We start from the raw sequence: 17854 nt of genomic DNA, 5'->3' as shown, positions 1-17854 counted from the left end.
GGCGTGGAGCTACCAGAGGCAGCTGGTTGTTCTCATAGTGAGCTGGTTGGGGCTCAGCACCTGGTTGTGCATGCCTGCTCCTTGTTGCATGTCCTTGCTCATTGTTGCACATCCCTGCTCCTCATCCCACATCCTTTCTCCTCACTGCATGTCCCTGCTCATTGTTGCACATGCCTGCTCCTCATCCCACATCCTTTCTCCTCACTGCATGTCCCTGGTCACTGTTGAACGTCCCTGCTCCCCGTCACACATCCTTTCTCCTCTCTGCATGTCCCTGCTCATTGTTGCACATCCCTGCTCCCCGACACACATCCTTTCTCCTCACTGCATGTCCCTGCTCATTGTTGCATGTCCCTGCTACTCACTGCACATCCCAACTCCTCCTTGCATGTCCCTGGTCCCCATTGCACATCTCTGGTCCCCGTTGCACATCCTTGCTCCTCACTGCACGTCCCTTCTCCTCACTTGCATGTCCCTGGTCATTGTTACATGCCCCTGCTCATCGCACATCCTTGCTCCTCACTGCATGTCGCTGCTCATTGTTGCACATCCCTGCTCCTCACTGCACACCCCTGCTTGTCGCACATCCCTGCTCCCCATTGCACGTCCCCTGCTCCTCACCCTATGTCCCTGCTCAGTGTCGCACATCCCTGCTCCCCATTGCACACCCCTGCTCCTCGCCCTATGTCCCTGCTCAGTGTCGCACATCCCTGCTCCCCATTGCACACCCCTGCTCCTCGCCCTATGTCCCTGCTCAGTGTTGCACATCCCTGCTTCCCATTGCACGTCCCCTGCTCCTCGCCCTATGTCCCTGCTCAGTGTTGCACATCCCTGCTCCCCATTGCACGTCCCCGCTCTCCTGGCTGCCGCTCGCCCCTGTGGTCGCAGTGCTGCGCCGATTCCGCTCCCAGAGCAGGCCAGAAAACCACGGGAAAGGAAAATTATCTGGCCAAATTCACTCCTACAGCATCCATACACGCTTGGCTGAGTTTCTCTTGGCCTTTTTTTTCTAGCATTACGTTCCATAAATCTTTTTAATTCTAAAACGCACGAGTCCCAGTGCAACCGTAACAACCTATTTCCCAGCTACTACCCTCTCCTTGTTTAATACGAAACATGTTAATCACCACCCTGTCATGCTCATCAGTGCGGTCAGTTTGGGGTTGACAGGTGAGGAAACCCACTTATCGCTTCTCCGAGACATTTCCCTTGTTCCCTGACCACCGAGCTGCCCCGAGGGAACCTTACGATGATCATCTGGTCCCGGGAGCTCCTGCTCAGCTCCTTCGCCTTCTTGCTTTTCTGCGAGGTGTGAGACGGTTTTGCGCATGGGCTGGAGCCAAACGGAGAAGTCAGTTCATCCAGTGCAGCCTGCGGCCTGAAAATCATTGCAGAGAGATAGAAATTACTGCAGACAAAGGTTAACGTTACTTGCTGGGTACCAGGGCAGTGACTGTTATTCCAGAACAGCCCAAACTAAGCCAGGTACAGCAAAGCTTCTTGGCCGCTGTGGCGCCAACTCCTCCGGGGGAAGAGGCTCTAGAAATTGCACCAGAAACTCAATAACGGTTGATTGAGCATCTCTCCCACTTCCACGTTCATCCCATTCCCAGGATACTGGAAAAGCAGCAGCTCCTTGAACAGTCAGAGGGACAAACAGCAAAGTGATGAGCAGAGAGGCAGGTCCGTGAAGTGTGGAAACTGTGGGTGAAGAAATTGGTGCCCAAATCCAGCAGCTCCCTCCTCAAACCCTGGACATCCAAACTCCCTGCACAGCCCCAGGTTATGGGCAGTGAGTTGCTCAGCTCCAGGAACCTGCCACCCGAGCCTGACCAGGATACAACACACACAAAGTCTGCCCTAAACACTCCACAGACGCTCTCCTGACTTGTTTAATTTGTGCACAAAATAACAGCCACCTAAACTATATCTCTGCCACTGGGTGGGTTGAGATCTGTGGGTTTGGAACGTCTCCCGTGGATGGAAGGAGAGACCAACATGAGGAGCCGTGGCTGTGAGGACCTGGGAATGTGGGCACAGGGGACACAGGGAGCAGGAGCCTCAGGTGTCACCAGGGTGTGACACACAGAACCGCAGCTCAGGGTCTGCACTGGGCTTCTGGGAGGTGACATCAGTTGCGGACAAGGGTCCTCCCTGCCAGGATCGGCAGGAGAAGCAGCATCGCAGAATCATTTTGGTTGGAAAAAACCCTCAAGATCATGGAGTCCAACCACAACCCACCCCAGCACTGCCCCATGTCCTGCAAACACCGTCTACGCACCTTTTAAACGCCTCCAGGGCTGGTGACTCCAGCACTGCCCTGGGCAGCCTGTTCCAATGCCCCACAGCCCTTTGGGGAAGAAATTGTTCCCAGATCCAACCTCAACCTCCCCTGGCGCAACTTGAGGCCGTTTCCTCTGCTCCTGGCGCTTGTTCCTGGGGAGCAGAGCCCGACCCCCCTGGCTCCAAGCTCCTTTCAGGCAGTTCAGAGATCAGAAGGTCTCCCCTCAGCTCCTGTTCTCCAGCTGAACCCCCAGGTCCCTCAGCCACTCCATCACACTTGTGCTCCAGCCCCTCACCAGCTCCGGTCCCTTCTCTCCACTCGCTCCAGCACCTCAAGGTCTTTCTTGGCGTGAGGGGCCCAGAACTGCCCCAGGATTGGCGGTTTGGCCTCCCCAGGTCCCAGCACAGGGACGGTCACTGCCCTGGGCCTGCTGGCCACACCAGTGCTGGGACCAGCCAGGATGCTGGTGGCCTCTTGGCCACACGGTGGCTCATGTTCAGCCGCTGTCACCAACACCCCCAGGGCCTTTTCCAGCCGCTCTTCCCCAGCTGCAGCGTTCATGGGGTTGTTGTGACCCAAGCGCAGGACACAACACTTGGCCGTGGTGAACCTCAGACAATCGGCCTCAGCCCATCATCCAAAACCGCCTCACAAAGCTCCGAGTGTTCCCATTTTGCAAGGAAAACTGACTCTAAAGTGCTCGCCACGCCAGCACCACCATCCCCTCAAGGGGAAAAAAAGGGAAGAAAGTGAAAAATTGAACCCAAAGAACTAGTGGAGCATTTAATCCAGGTTCTGATCAAGGTGGACAGGAATTAGGCCAAGAGGAATTGTTTCATATTCAGATCCAGCCATAGACATTTTACATCCATTTTTGACTTTACGACGTGGGCTTCAGCTACTGGGAAGCACATTGCTTGGGGCGTTAATAATTTAATTCATAATAATCTAACCCACCTTCAGGCTTCTGTAGGTAGGGTGGTATTTCTCAAGCAATCATACAAGTGGGAAATTGTAACTGTTGTGCAGCAAACCTTAAGATGGAACTAATACACCAAACGATTTTATAGATTTGGCTGCTAAGGAGAATTTCCGAAGCGGAGACTCGATGGAGGGAAAGCTTGTGCTCATCAGCCCCCCCAGAGAACCACGAAGCTGAGAGCGTTTGTGCTTAATGACAAACACGGCGATTTCCCCCCGTTCCAGGTCCCGCCTGCGCCACCAAAGCCATTTGAAAAAGCCACATGAGGAAGCAAAGCAAATATGGCAATCAGATCTCGCTTTCAACACCCCCGCGGCACAGCGCTGCGGTAGCGACTTCTGGAACGGTTTATTTGGCTCTTTTAGGAGCAAATTCAAGTGGGTTTGTTTTCATATGTTCACACTAAGCTCGGCTCACAGTGCTTGAATCGGTAACAAAATGCATCAAGAAGTCAGTTCAATATGGGCGGGGGATTAGCGGCTCTGCTTCTCGTGTGGGCAAACAAGGCTCTTCCCACTATGAGCACAGCAGCAAATTAATTGAAAAAATCAGCTAATTGGAAGCAGAGCCACCAGGTAGCAAAATGACACCTTGCCAGTAAAAAAATGAGCAAGATGATGCTTTTCAGAGCCAAAAAGGAAACTTCACACGTTTGTGATTTGTTTCCAAATATCAAACGTGGCCCAGCAGGTTTGTAAAATACCCACTTAGGTGAGCACGGGAAAGCAGAGGATTCCGTTAATCCTTTTCACCCGTTTTTATTAATATTACAACTTCTGTCTTGCCTTTGGCGCCCGGATCTAAACTCCTGAGCGTGCTGCCGCACTGAAAATTTACCTGGTTTAAATACCAACGAAGCGCAATACAAAGCAGAGCTGGGCGGTAACTGCTGGGTGCATTGGGGCGGTTTCCGTGCAGGATGTTGGTCGGTCTTGGCCATGGCGCCGTTCACTTACAAATGTACAATCACAGGAGGAGCTATTGCGGAAAAGCAATGAGCTGATGGCGGGGAGATCGGTTTGACGCTCAATTTAAGGAATATATAAAGAGCCAAACCCTGATGAGATTCTAGTGAGGGATGGTGACACCTCCCCACATCGAGCAAAACAAAGACATCATGGTTTGGTACCAACTCACATTGTATTTGGCACTGTTGAGTCTCTCTGGGAAGCGACTGCTCGTTGTAGACACTCCAGATAAAGATATAGAACATGCAGAAGTCACATAAATAACTAAAAATCCCTCTACGGGCCCAAACGACCCCCAGGTTGTGCTGTTCTTAGTGATGAATATATCCTGAACCAGCCCCCCTTGTTCTAATGATTTTATCATTAGCAACAGCTATGAGAAAACTGATCTTTCCTTTTTAGCGAGATAAAATAATCAGCTCAATAATATGTATTATACAAATTCACAGGTAAAATATGTGTATTTCCTTACTCATGGGCTAATATCCCTCTAAACCAACCGCTTTCATCTTCCCTTTAAACAGAAAGCAAAGAAGAAAACCCTATGAAAACGCCAGACTCCCAAACCTTCCAAGGACGGGGAGAAAGCGAAGTTACTGTTTTTAGAACTAGTATTATTATTACTTTTAAAGAACCATTCAGATACGACACTTCTGATCATTCTCGAAGGGAGCTGGCAAATATCACAGTATCACAGTGTGTTTGGGATTGGAAGGGCCCTGGAAAGCTCATCCAGTGCAATCCCCCACGGAGCAGGAACACCCAGATGAGGTTACACAGGAAGGTGTCCAGGTGGGTTGGAATGTCTGCACAGAAGGAGACTCCACAACCTCCCTGGGCAGCCTGGGCCAGGCTCTGCCACCCTCACTGAGAACAAGTTTTTTCTCAAATTTAAGTGGAACCTCTTGTGTTCCAGCTTGATCCCATTACCCCTTGTCCTATCATTGTTTGCCACCGAGAAGAGCCTGGCTCCATCCTCATGGCACTCACCCTTTATATATTTATAAACATTACTAAGGGCACCCCTCAGACTCCTCCGAACTAAAGAGCCGCAGCTCCCTCAGCCTTTCTTCATAAGGGAGATGCTCCACTCCCTTAATCATCTTGGTTGCCCTACGCTGGACCCTCTCCAGCAGTTCCCTGTCCTTCTGGAACTGAGGGGCCACAACTGGACACAATATTCCAGATGTGGTCTCACCAGGGCGGAGTAGAGGGGGAGGAGAACCTCTCTCGATCTACTAGCCACCCCCCTTGTAATACACCCCAGGTACCATTGGCTTCCTGGCCACAAGGGCCCAGTGCTGGCTCATGGTCACCCTGCTGTCCCCAGGACCCCCAGGTCCCTTTCCCCTACACTGCTCTCCAACAGGTCATTCCCCAACTTATACTGGAACCTGGGGTTGTTCCTGCCCAGATGCAGGACTCTACACTTGCCCTTGTTAAATTCCATCAGGTTATTCCCCGCCCAACTCTCCAACCTGTCCAGGTCTCTGATGGCAGCACAGTTTCCAGTGTCACCACTCCTCCCAGCTTGGTGTCACCAGCAAACTTGCTGATAGTACACTCTATTCCCTCATCTAAATCGTTAATGAATATATTGAATAATATTGGCCCCAGCACTGACCCCTGAGGCACTGCACTGGATACTGGCCTCCAACTGGACTCTGCCCCATTGACTACCACTCTCTGGCTTCTCTCCTTAAGCCAGTTTGCAACCCACCTCACTGCTCTATAGTCCAGACCACACCTCCTCAACTGAGCTGTGAGGATGAACCCACCTTTTCTTGCTGGTCGGGGCTGTGCTGAATATGGGATAGACGACAGCGTTGGAAGGAGACGCTGCAAAACACAAGAGACGTTATTGTGGTTTCGGATCCTTTTTGGTTGCAGAAGCAGAAATTCCAACACCAAGGAGGCTTCAAAACGACCCACGACAGTAAAATCCAACTGCATAACGAGTTTACAAGAGCAATGGGAAGCTGGCGACGCTGCAGGATAGAATATTTATCTCCATAAGTGCAATCTAGGCTTTAGCATTTCCTTGGCTATTAATTAAGGGTGTTAATTAAGCACAGGCTTCTCCATTTGCCATTATTTTGGCTAAGCACTAACCCACAGCTTCATCCTGGAGAAAGTGCGAAATGACAGCAGTTTTAGGATAATATAGCAAAGATTTTGGTAAGTAAAACTAATCAAATTATTAATTAGGAATATATTTTCCCTCCGGTGTAAAAGGTTTAGGAACGAGAGTGTTTTATGCACCAAGTGCATCTGCAAATAGACACGAATTACAGAAGAACACTAAGGTGCGTAGGCAAGAACAGGTTTGGAGAAGGGGTGAGCCTACGGAAAATGACTTAAAGTTCCAAAGGCAGATAAATAAGTTCCCATGGGAAGCAAAACTAAAGGGAAATGGGGAAAAAAAGCTCAGGGGTGTTGGCGATTCCTTCAAGAAATGGATTAAGAGCAGCTGGGCCAGAAAGATGTGGAGGAAGGGCAAATGTGAGTAAATGTGGAGCTTTTCCTGAAGGGACCATGAGGGGAACAGGAACCTGGGGGAGCCGAACGGGAAGGGGTTGAGGCAAACACGCCAAATTGTCAAATCAGCTTCAGCTGAGAAGGCAACGAAAAGGGGAAAACCCTTAAACCAGCTGGCAAAACACTTGGTGAGGTTTCATTTCAGTCACCAATAAAGAAATGGTTGTGCCGAGGTCGTCAGCGCAATTAAGACACAAAGGAGTGATGAATTCCCACAGCTGGGGGAGGGCGCAAAGAGAACTCTCAGGTAAATTAGATGAATGAACCCAGGGCTGCTGAGGCCGGAACAGCAAATGCTGCTTCATTTTAGGGGGAAAAATGGAGAAATGAGGATAAAATAACACGAGCTCAGCCCCTGCAAACATCCACATTAGCACATATTTGGGAGATGAGACAGCAGGTAGAGGCCAACACAATAGTTGGCTTTAATGAAATAATATTTGGGCAACGTGGTTTAGTTTTTATTATCACCAAGAGGAAAAATAACCAATGTATTGAAATATATATAAGGAACTTGTGAAAATTTCCTTGCGTTAGTGGGGAAATACAGTGGTTATAAACCAACCGTCATTCTGTGGTTACAAACCAACCAGGAGGGTCAAAGAAATAATGATTGTTAATGATTCGTTGCCAAAACACAAAGTGTGGAGTGGAGTTTCCTCAGTGATTATCAAGAGGAGATAATAATAGATCCTTATAACTTTGGGGATAAAAGAACACATAGCTTAATTTAAAAAGAATTCTTAGGCTGAGAATAAGCAGAAACAGATTGAAATAAGGATAAGGAGATGACCGCACTGAACAACAATGGGGAGAATAAGGGGTAAAGATCAACCCTCTGGGCAGCAGCTGCCTGGAAAACACTCAGGTTGCTTTAAATAAAGGAAAAATGGGTTTTCTGTGGGCGTGTGAGGTGTATTAATTAATGCCTTCCTGCTAATTAGGGCTGCTGAGGCTCAGATGGGTTTGGGAGCAGCACAGTAAAACATACGGAAAACAGAGAAATGAAAAGTCAGGTGCCTAAAAATCCTGGTTTCTAAAGGCAAATGGGAAGAATCGGGATAATAACCCAGGGAGAAAAGAATGGGGGGAAAATAATAGGATTCAGATGCAATGATTTCCCAAATCTTACAGGGAATGTAGTGAAGGAAACATGGGCCATAGACATGAGGAAAACAAACAGTTTATAGTGCTTAAGAATAAGAGATTGATCAGAGAGACAGCAGCATCTCCGTAATTACCGAACCGCTAATTAAAGCACCAAATGACAGGGGGAGATGGGAATTGAGCAGAGCGGGTCCTGCTGGGGGAAAACCAGGTGAATAGAGGTTTTTCCACCTCGTTTTCCTGCGGGAACAAAGTTCACAGACCAAAACGTGGATAATCCAGCTCACCTCGTTTCTTGGCCTGAAGTGGAGAGTGGCTGGAGGTGATAACGCAACCGTCCGACTCACAGGTGGTGGAAGAACCAACTTCATCACCTTCCTAGAAATTAAAACCATATTTTTAGGGCAGAAAGAAAGTTGATCGAGTTCTCGGGCAGCAGAATCCCACACGCTCAAGGGGCGATAATTGACATTACAAAGCGGATTTTCCAAGAATAAAAGGCGGGCTTAGCAGAACAGGCGTCTCACCTGTTATTAAAGTCACACCTGATTAACTTGAATTTGAAAATGGTTTTGATTCTCAGCACCTGCTTTGGGTTTATTGCAGCATACGGGGGTTTTCCCCTTTTGTTTTAAAATACATCTTGAGCATAGATGTTTATATCATTTCTCACCTGTGTTTCTCTGCCTCATTCTCGAGGTGTGTGTCTTTCTGGACCCCTCTCATTAACGTTCTATACAAAATTAACATTTGCCAAGCTGATTTTTGCCTTGAATTCCGCTCTTTTTCTATACAACAGCGTGTTAATTCCCATCTCATCAGGAACAGCCCCCAGGTAAAGCTGTGGCCGAATCCCAGCCCAGATCAAGCCCAAACTTGGTCTATATTACAGAATCACAGAATCGACTGGGTTGGAAAAGACCTCAGAGATCATCCAGTCCAACCCTTGGTCCAACTCCAGTCCATTGACTAGATCATGGCACTAAGTGCCATGTCCAATCTCAGTTTAAAAACCTCCAGGGCCGGTGAGTCCAGCACCTCCCTGGGCAGCCATTCCAATGCCTGACCACTCTCTCTGCACAGAATTGCTTTCTAATCTCCAGCCTCAGTTTCCCCTGGCAGAGTTGAAGCCCATGGCCCCTTGTCCTATTGCTGATGCCTGGGAGAAGAGCCCAATCCCCACCTGGCTAGAACTGCCCTTCAGGTAGTTCTAGAGAGTGCTGAGCTCAGCTCTAAGCCTCCTCTTCTCCAGACTAAACAAGCCCAGCTCCCTCAGCCTCTCCCCATAGGGCTTGTGTTCAAGTCCCTTCCCCAGTCTTGTTGCTCTTCTCTGGACCCGCTCCAGCACTTCAATCTCTTTCCTGAGCTGAGGGGCCCAGAACTGAACACAACACTCCAGGTGTGGCCTCCCCAATGCAGAGCACAGGGGAAGGATCACTGCCCTTGTCCTGCTGACCACGCTGGTTTGGATCCAGGACAGGACACCATTGGCCTTCTTGGCCACCTGGGCACACTGTTGGCTCCTGTTGAGCTTCCTGTCCATTAGTCCCCCCAGGTCCCTTTCTGCCTGACTGCTCTCCAGCCACTCTGTGCCCAGCCTGGAGCGCTGCAGGGGGTTGTTGTGGCCAAAGTGCAGCACCCGGCACTTGGCCTTGTTGAACTTCATCCCACTGGAATCAGCCCAGTCTATCCAGATCCCTCTGCAGAGCCCTCCTGCCTTCCAGCAGCTCCACACTCCCTCCCAACTTGGTGTCATCAGCAAATCTGCTGATGATGGTCTCAATCCCCTCATCTAAATCGTCAATAAAGATGTTAAACAGGACTGGACCCAACCCTGACCCCTGGGGACACCACTAGTGCCTGGCCGCCAGCTGGATGCAGCCCCATTCACCAGCACTCTCTGGGCCCGGCCCTCCAGCCAGTTCTTAACCCAGCAGAGAGTGCACTTGTCCAAGCCATGGGCTCCCAGCTTTTGCAGGAGTATATTATGGGAGACAGTGTCAAAGGCCTTGCTGAAGTCCAGACAGACCACATCCACGGCTTTCCCCTCATCCACCAGGTGAGTCACCTGATCACCAAAGGAGATCAGGTTGGTCAGACAGGACCTGCCCCTCCTATACCCAATAATAAAAAAAATGGGTATTTGTAACTTTTTCACTTTTGGCCTCGATCACACAAAATAATTATATATATATATATTGTCTTTTGCAAAAAGATCCTGTGGAAATCATTCCTTTCAGCTATCAGGAATGGAATATTAGTGCAACAGAGAGATGGATGGTGAGACTGGGACGCTGACAGAAACTTCATTAATATTTACCACAGTTTTAGAGTCATAGAATCATTTTGGTTAGAAAAGAGCCTCAAGATCATTGAGTCCAACCATAACCCAGCTCTGGCACTGACCCATATCCCTAAGAACCTCATCTAAGTGCCTTTTCAACCCCTCCAGGGCTGGTGACTCCAGCACTGCCCTGGGCAGCCTGTTCCAATGCCCCACAGCCCTTTGGGGAAGAAATTGTTCCCACATCCAACCTCAACCTCCCCTGGCGCAACTTGAGGCCGTTTCCTCTGCTCCTGGCGCTTGTTCCTGGGGAGCAGAGCCCGACCCCCCTGGCTCCAAGCTCCTTTCAGGCAGTTCAGAGATCAGAAGGTCTCCCCTCAGCTCCTGTTCTCCAGCTGAACCCCCCAGGTCCCTCAGCCGCTCCATCACACTTGTGCTCCAGCCCCTCACCAGCTCCGGTCCCTTCTCTCCACTCGCTCCAGCACCTCAAGGTCTTTCTTGAGCCCTCAGGTGATTTTGGTGCCCCTGACGCCACCATTTTGAGCCCTAAGGGGATTCCCGCCATGCCTGGGGACGCCATTTTGAGCCCTGAGGTGATTCTGGGGCCACCATTTTGAGCCCTGAGGTGAGGAGCCCAGAACTGCCCCAGGATTTGCAATTTGGCCTCACTGTGCCCAGCACAGGGACGGTCACTGGTCCTGCTGGCCACACCAGTGCTGGTACCAGCCAGGATCCTGTGGCCTTGCTTTCCTATGCAAAATCCACTAATTTATCTGAATAAAACCCAGCGTTCAAACCACTGGAGCTTCAGCGAGCTCTGTGTGCGTCACCCCAACATCCCTGTGACAACTCACCGCGTTCTCGGCATCGCTGCCTCTTGCACCGAACAGACCCGAGGTGCTTCCACTTTCCTGCGGGGACGTTTTTCCTTCACACGCCGAATCTCTCTCTCGATTCACACACCTCGTGAAACCCTCCTTGTCTTCACCTCCCATCTGCTGAGGTGCGGGAATCCTCCTCAACACCTCACCCGCCTCCAGAGCTTTGTTTCTATCAGCCCAATCAGACTTTGCAGCTGCCGGGGGCCGGGGCTGATCGTTTTCTTGCAGAGATCTGGTGTCCACAACAGGTTTCTTGGAGTGCGACCTCTTCCTGGCAGAAAAGAACGCAGCTCCCAGCTGGAGTTTCAGGGCTGGTTTCACCGTCATGCTCAGCACTCTGAAGGGTGAATCCATCTTCTTTTTAATTAAGGGATTCACATTTTCCTTCTCCACAGCAGCTTTTCCCACCGGGGCGCCTCCCTTTGCCTTCTTGAGCGTTTTGGGGACGGTTTTGCCATGTTTGGAGCTGGTTGCGTGCTTGGGTGGCTTTATGCTCGTGTTCCTGCTCACATTCACGTTCATCTTCTCACTCTTGCTGGCAGTGGGGAGACGTTCCCCCCTGTTCTCCTCACCCAAAAAGCGGCTCTCACTCAACTGTTTCCTCTCCACAAGAGTCAGGTACCGCTTCTCCTTGCTATAAAAAGACACCACGGGAATGAGTGGCTTGTAGGACGACGCCGTTTTTGGGGATAATTCCCCTGAGGATCCGCTCTGTGTGGCCATGGGAACGCTGGTCGCTTGAAGAGGAGAAATATCCAACCTCCTCGGTAGCGCCGGCTTCACCTCGTTTTCCTTCATCTCATCACCAGAGCTCGAGGACCATTTTATTGTTGAAGCAGAGCCATTATTTCTGGGTTTCTTGAGTGGAGACGGACGTTCGGCGAAGCCCGTCATCGGTTTCTTCACAGGAGTCTCGAAGGATAAGCTGTGAAAATAATTACGGAGCAAAACACGACATGTACGCTGAGAGCTTTTCGATTCCTCTTTTATTTAAGTAGCGCTTAATTTTCACTCAGCCTAGTTGCCTGTACTGATATACACCCTGTAACAAGTATCAGACATCGAAATATAATATATGTGAGAAATGCAGTTGTGATTCGTGCTAAGATGTTTAGTGTTTACAGATACAACCAAATGAGGCACAGGCTCTGAACCTGGAAAAAGGAAAAGGTGGTGAAGTTCTATGTAAAAAGTTATGAAACTTGTTTATGAAGTTATATTGATAGAGGGTACTAACATTTCAAGGTTTAACCAACCACATAAGGGCCTACTAATGAACTAACACTTTAAGCCACGTAATGAATATCTAGTTTAGAGCCACATGTAACCAATTGTGTCAAGAAAAAACCAGAACCTCGTTGACTGCGGAGATCAGAAGTTTTACAGCACCAGCTGCAACCTTGAGGAGACAAGATAACGAAGATTTACAGCAAAAGGGGGCGCCAGGCTGGTCTCAATCGACTTGGCAGCTTGGGTTCCAGTCAATTCAACACAATGAGCCGCAGGTACAAAGTTCACTGTGATGAAGCTGAAGGAGCCTTCATCCAAAGACCCCTCCTCAAATTCACCAAGCGGCACTGAGCAGGCGCAACAGTGAGGGGTCAAGGAGGAGACTATGGAAATGGGTGTCTGAGACTCATTTTAATAAGGAGCGGGAAAGGTCATGAATATGTATGTTCCTGGGGTCATTATGAACATGTAACACGTTACTGTATTTAAGCACACCTCTTATTGTTTAAAGGTGTGCGTGTTGGGCGGAGCGAATCCCCCGCACCCCCAGCGCTGTTTTGCTTATGCTCTACTGAACACGTGTTTAAGGAATTGGATTAAATGTTGTTTATCCACAGAAAAAGCATAAGTTATTTATTTCCTATACAAATATCAAAAAGCTTAAGGCTGTCTCGCTGTTATTTTCTTTCCATAGCAACTCTGCTTTCCTGCCTGACCCCGTTACAGCACTTTGGGGTGGAATTTGGACAAATCGGCACTATTTGTGATTAAAGAGAACAATAAAATGTGTTCTTTGTTTCAGACTAACTCAGATTTGCTCCTGAACCCGCTGGCCAAGAGGAGACAATAGGGTTGTTTAAAACCACGTTCAGCTGTTCCCGGTTGTAACACATTTGGTGCAAAACCCCAGGAGGTGTTTGTTTCCTCAGCGCCCGTTTACACTTTATCTCAGGCATTTGTCCTTCAGAACTCAGAACCCAAACTTCACTCCCCTCCCAGGAACGTTTTTGGGGGGGAAGAACAGGACGAGCGTGAGAAAAAACTGTTCAGCTGCTCCAGTTAGGAAAGAATGAGAAACAAGCTGGGCTTTGTGCTTTAAAGCTCAGCTTTTGTCCAAAGTTTCTCCTTCACTAGATTTAGGGGAAAAAAATCTATAAGTTTTTAGGTATATCTAACTGCCCTGTGCTATGCCACAGATTTTTAGCTTCAGTTTCCTTGACTATTAGATGAAAACTCTCAAGACGCTCAATACAATGTAAAAAATAACATACGTTGGGCGGGGAATAACCTAATGAAATTTAACAAGGGCAAGTGTAGAGTCCTGCATCTGGGCAGGAACAACCCCAGGTTCCAGTATAGGTTGGGAAATGACCTATTAGAGAGCAGTGTAGGGGAAAGGGACCTGGGGGTGCTGGGGACAGCAGGGTGACCATGAGCCAGCACTGGGCCCTTGTGGCCAGGAAGCCAATGGTACCTGGGGTGGGTTAGAAGGGGGTGGTCAGTAGGTCAGAGAGGTTCTCCTGCCCCTCTGCTCTGCCCTGGGGAGACCACACCTGGAATCTTGTGTCCAGTTGTGGCCCCTCAGTTCCAGCAGGACAGGGAACTGCTGGAGAGAGTCCAGCGCAGCCACCAAGATGCTGGAGGGAGTGGAGCATCTCCCGTGTGAGGAAAGGCTGAGGGAGCTGGGGCTCTGGAGCTGGACAAGAGGACACTGAGGGATGACCTCATTAATGTTTATAAATATATAAAGGGTGAGTGCCATGAGGATGGAGCCAGGCTCTTCTCGGTGGCAAACAATGGTAGGACAAGGGGTAATGGGATCAAACTGGAACACAAGAGGTTCCGCTTAAATTTGAGAAGCAACTTGTTTGGGGTGAGGGTGGCAGAGCCTGGCCCAGGCTGCCCAGGGGGTTGTGGAGTCTCCTTCTGTGCAGACATTCCAACCCGCCTGGACACCTTCCTGTGTAACCTCATCTGGGTGTTCCTGCTCCATGGGGGGATTGGACTAGAAGATCTTTTGAGGTCCCTTCCAATCCCAAACACACTGTGATACTGTGATACATCACTAAATAATAAATATGAGGTGATGCTACATGTATCTCAGAACAATCTTAATATCTTTTCCACTTTGCATTAGAAGCTCTGAAGGATTTTAAAGATCTGTTTTATTCTATCTGCAGCAATCAGGTTGTTTTATTATGAAAGTTCACATACCCATCGGTCTCGGTAGAACCGCGGCTCCTTTTCTGGGGGGCAGCGGCTGCCCCGTCCTCAGCAGAGCGCCTGCAACAACACGGGTTTCATGGCTTGAAATAAGATTTCTAGTAAAAAACCAAAATTAAACGTAGTCAAGAAGGAAGAGAAGGCGGGGAACCAGGAAGAAAACAGCGTGACGGAGGCTAAAATAACGTCGGGATGCGTTTTGTGGAGCGTGAGCTGTAAAACAAGCGCACCCAAAGGATCTTCAGCTCACGTCCAGTTGTTCATCACAAGCGGGTCCTAGAGCTGTTTCTCTCAAGTGGAGTCGGATCATTCAGAAACATGTTTTATTGTCCATCTCTGACAAAGCTCTTTCCACAGTGCTCCTAGAAATCTGCCTCTATCCATGGACACCTTATTCCTATGAGGATTTCACATTGGTGTTTACCTCCCAGCCAAGGCAGCTCTTTACACAATGCACTTTTAGAGTTTCTCTCCCACTTTCCACCTTGCCCAATACCCCAAAACCCACTTTTTGAGCCTTCAATGACACACGAACCAATAAAAGCACATTAACACTCGCTGCTGTTTGATCCATCTCTTCCAGTCTGAGCCTTTGACACAGTCTCCACAGCATCCTCACAGCTCAGTTGAGGAGGTGTGGTCTGGACTATAGAGTAGTGAGGTGGGTTGCAAACTGGCTTAAGGAGAGAAGCCAGAGAGTGGTAGTCAATGGTGCGGAGTCCAGTTGAGGCCAGTATCCAGTGCAGTGCCTCAGGGGTCAGTGCTGGGGCCAATATTATTCAATATATTCATTAACGATTTAGACAAGGGAATAGAGTGCACTATCAGCAAGTTTGCTGGTGACACCAAGCTGGGAGGAGTGGTGACACTGGAAGCTGTGCTGCCATCAGAGACCTGGACAGGCTGGAGAGTTGGGCGGGGAATAACCTGATGAAATTTAACAAGGGCAAGTGTAGAGTCCTGCATCTGGGCAGGAACAACCCCAGGTTCCAGTATAGGTTGGGAAATTACATATTAGAGAGCAGTGTAGGGGAAAGGGACCTGGGGGTGCTGGGGACAGCAGGGTGACCATGAGCCAGCACTGGGCCCTTGTGGCCAGGAAGCCAATGGTACCTGGGGTGGGTTAGAAGGGGGTGGTCAGTAGGTCAGAGAGGTTCTCCTGCCCCTCTGCTCTGCCCTGGGGAGACCACACCTGGAATCTTGTGTCCAGTTGTGGCCCCTCAGTTCCAGCAGGACAGGGAACTGCTGGAGAGAGTCCAGCGCAGCCACCAAGATGCTGAAGGGAGTGGAGCATCTCCCGTGGGAGGAAAGGCTGAGGGAGCTGGGGCTCTGGAGCTGGACAAGAGGAGACTGAGGGGGGACTCATTCCTGGGGATCAAGATGGAAAGGGGGAGTGTCAGGAGGATGGAGCCAGGCTCTTCTGGTGACAACCAGGGACAGGACAAGGGGCAATGGGTGCAAACTGGAACACAGGAGGTTCCACTTGAATCTGAGAAGCAACTTGTTGGGGGTGAGGGTGGCAGAGCCTGGCCCAGGCTGCCCAGGGAGGTTGTGGAGTCTCCTTCTGTGCAGACATTCCAACCCGCCTGGACACCTTCCTGTGTAACCTCATCTGGGTGTTCCTGCTCCATGGGGGGATTGCACTGGATGAGCTTTCCAGGGCCCTTCAACCCCTGACATTCTGGGATTCTGTGATAATCTTCACGCAATATTCACTTCTCACACCTGAAACCCCAGAATAACCAAATACCCATATCACGGGAGACTAATAACAAATATTCATAAACTGCTAGAACACCACGTAAAGAATTATTTTTATTAATTCAACAATCTGCCAGCAGGGGGAGGTTCCTCCCAACCTGCCCGTGTTAAAGCATTGCTGGTTTTGGGGTGAAGAGAAGCTGCTAAATTAATGCACCTTGTGATTAAGTTATAAAAGGCACACCCAATTAACCAATTAACATGATAAACACTTTCTGACCACCTGCAAAACGAGGGGATATTTTTCAAGTTTTAGATCCTTCTGTGTGACAAGAGGAGACAGAAGATGAAGTAAAATGTTGTTTGGAAGCAGAGTGCTTAGTTTATATTTAACTAATAATTAATAGACGTATTGTAAGTAAGAAACTAAACAATTATAACGAACATCATCTATTATTTCTTAGTATAGATGCATTGTGTGTTGACATCTTCAAAAATTGTAATTAATATGTAATAATTATGTGAATATAAGCAATGCAAGAGCATCCAGTCTTGGGAGCACTTGTGGAGGATGATCCCCGGTGTTCCCCAGGGGAGAAGGACCAAGAGACATCAGACTATGAATCCTTAATGTAAAACACAGTCTTTTCCCAGAATATATACTGATAACTTTATACATACGGACACCTGTATTGATAAGTTAATTTAGGGGCAAGTGTAGCCAAAGTACCGGGAATCCATATTGATAAAGGGAAGGGTATTGCGTGCGTTGGGGTAGTCTGTAAACCCTGCAATACCAACCAATGGGGAATATGGGAGAGAAATTGCCGCTGGGACTTGGGGGGGATATAAACAGGGGCTTTTTGCCCTATTAGGTGTGCCTGCCTTTAGGTAGAACACTCGGTCTTGCAAAATCCTTATTAAAATATGCTTTGCTGAGAGATCCTGCCTGGGCCTATTATATTCGCAAAATAATTGCTTCCTACAGATTCTACTGGGGCAGCAGCCCCTTAGCCCAGCACCCCACACACTCCCACCAAAAGGGCCCTACCAAAGGCCAGACATAGGGAAGAAATTGTGCTGAGGGTGGTGAGAGCCTGGCCCAGGTTGGCCAGAGAGGTGGTAGATGAAGCATCCCTGGAGACATCCCAGGCCAGGCTGGACGGGGCTCTGAGCAACCTGAGCTGGTGCAGATGTCCCTGTCATGGCAGGGGGCACTGGGGAATCCAAACCATCCTGTGATTCAAAGTGCCCCAAACCCCCTACACCTGACCCAGCACCAGGGCCTGACCCCACGCTGCACTCCCCCCCAGTCCCCACTCCACCCGCGACAGTACGTGGGGCTGGGGCACCTCAGCACCGCCCCAAACCCCCAGCTCGGCGTCCCTCTCACAACCCCCAACCCACACACCAGACCCCGGGCCCAGCGCCACCCCGCCCCAGCCCTCAGCGCCTGAAAACCGCCCCGGGCTCTGCCACCCGCACCCCTCGACCCTTCCAGCGCCTCGACACAGCCCCAAACCACCACCTCCCGCCCCTCCGAGCACCCACAGTCCCCCAAACCCGCCCCCGGGCAACCAGACCCGACCCTGCTGCCTCACCTCAACGCCGCCATCACTCCCGCGCGTTCGAACCCGCGCGCCTTCTCCCGCTCGC

The 17854-nt window shown here is 49.7% G+C and overlaps 2 protein-coding genes across 4 annotated transcripts in view; both read right to left on the bottom strand.

Moving 5' to 3' along the window:
* LOC135578953 (uncharacterized) overlaps positions 1 to 17854 on the bottom strand; it is a 91578-nt gene that overhangs the window by 38658 nt on the left and 35066 nt on the right. The window lies entirely within an intron of this gene.
* ESCO2 (establishment of sister chromatid cohesion N-acetyltransferase 2) overlaps positions 1 to 17854 on the bottom strand; it is a 22163-nt gene extending 4309 nt beyond the window's left edge. The window contains exons 1-6 of one of the 2 annotated variants that reach the window (XM_065055487.1): positions 17800 to 17854; positions 14489 to 14557; positions 11018 to 11969; positions 8167 to 8257; positions 6013 to 6073; positions 1249 to 1378 (exon numbers count right to left, since the gene is read on the bottom strand). In XM_065055487.1, coding sequence (XP_064911559.1) covers positions 1249 to 1378; positions 6013 to 6073; positions 8167 to 8257; positions 11018 to 11969; positions 14489 to 14557; positions 17800 to 17813 — 1317 coding nt within the window. In that variant the 5' untranslated portion in view covers positions 17814 to 17854. Of the gene's footprint in view, positions 1 to 1248; positions 1379 to 6012; positions 6074 to 8166; positions 8258 to 11017; positions 11970 to 14488; positions 14596 to 17799 lie in introns of both variants that reach the window. The other variant, XM_065055488.1, reaches the window with a different exon arrangement.

Source organism: Columba livia, chromosome 3, assembly GCF_036013475.1.
Source record: "Columba livia isolate bColLiv1 breed racing homer chromosome 3, bColLiv1.pat.W.v2, whole genome shotgun sequence".
In the NCBI taxonomy this organism is placed as follows: Eukaryota; Metazoa; Chordata; class Aves; order Columbiformes; family Columbidae; genus Columba; species Columba livia.
This window is presented reverse-complemented; position numbering and strand designations above follow the sequence as displayed.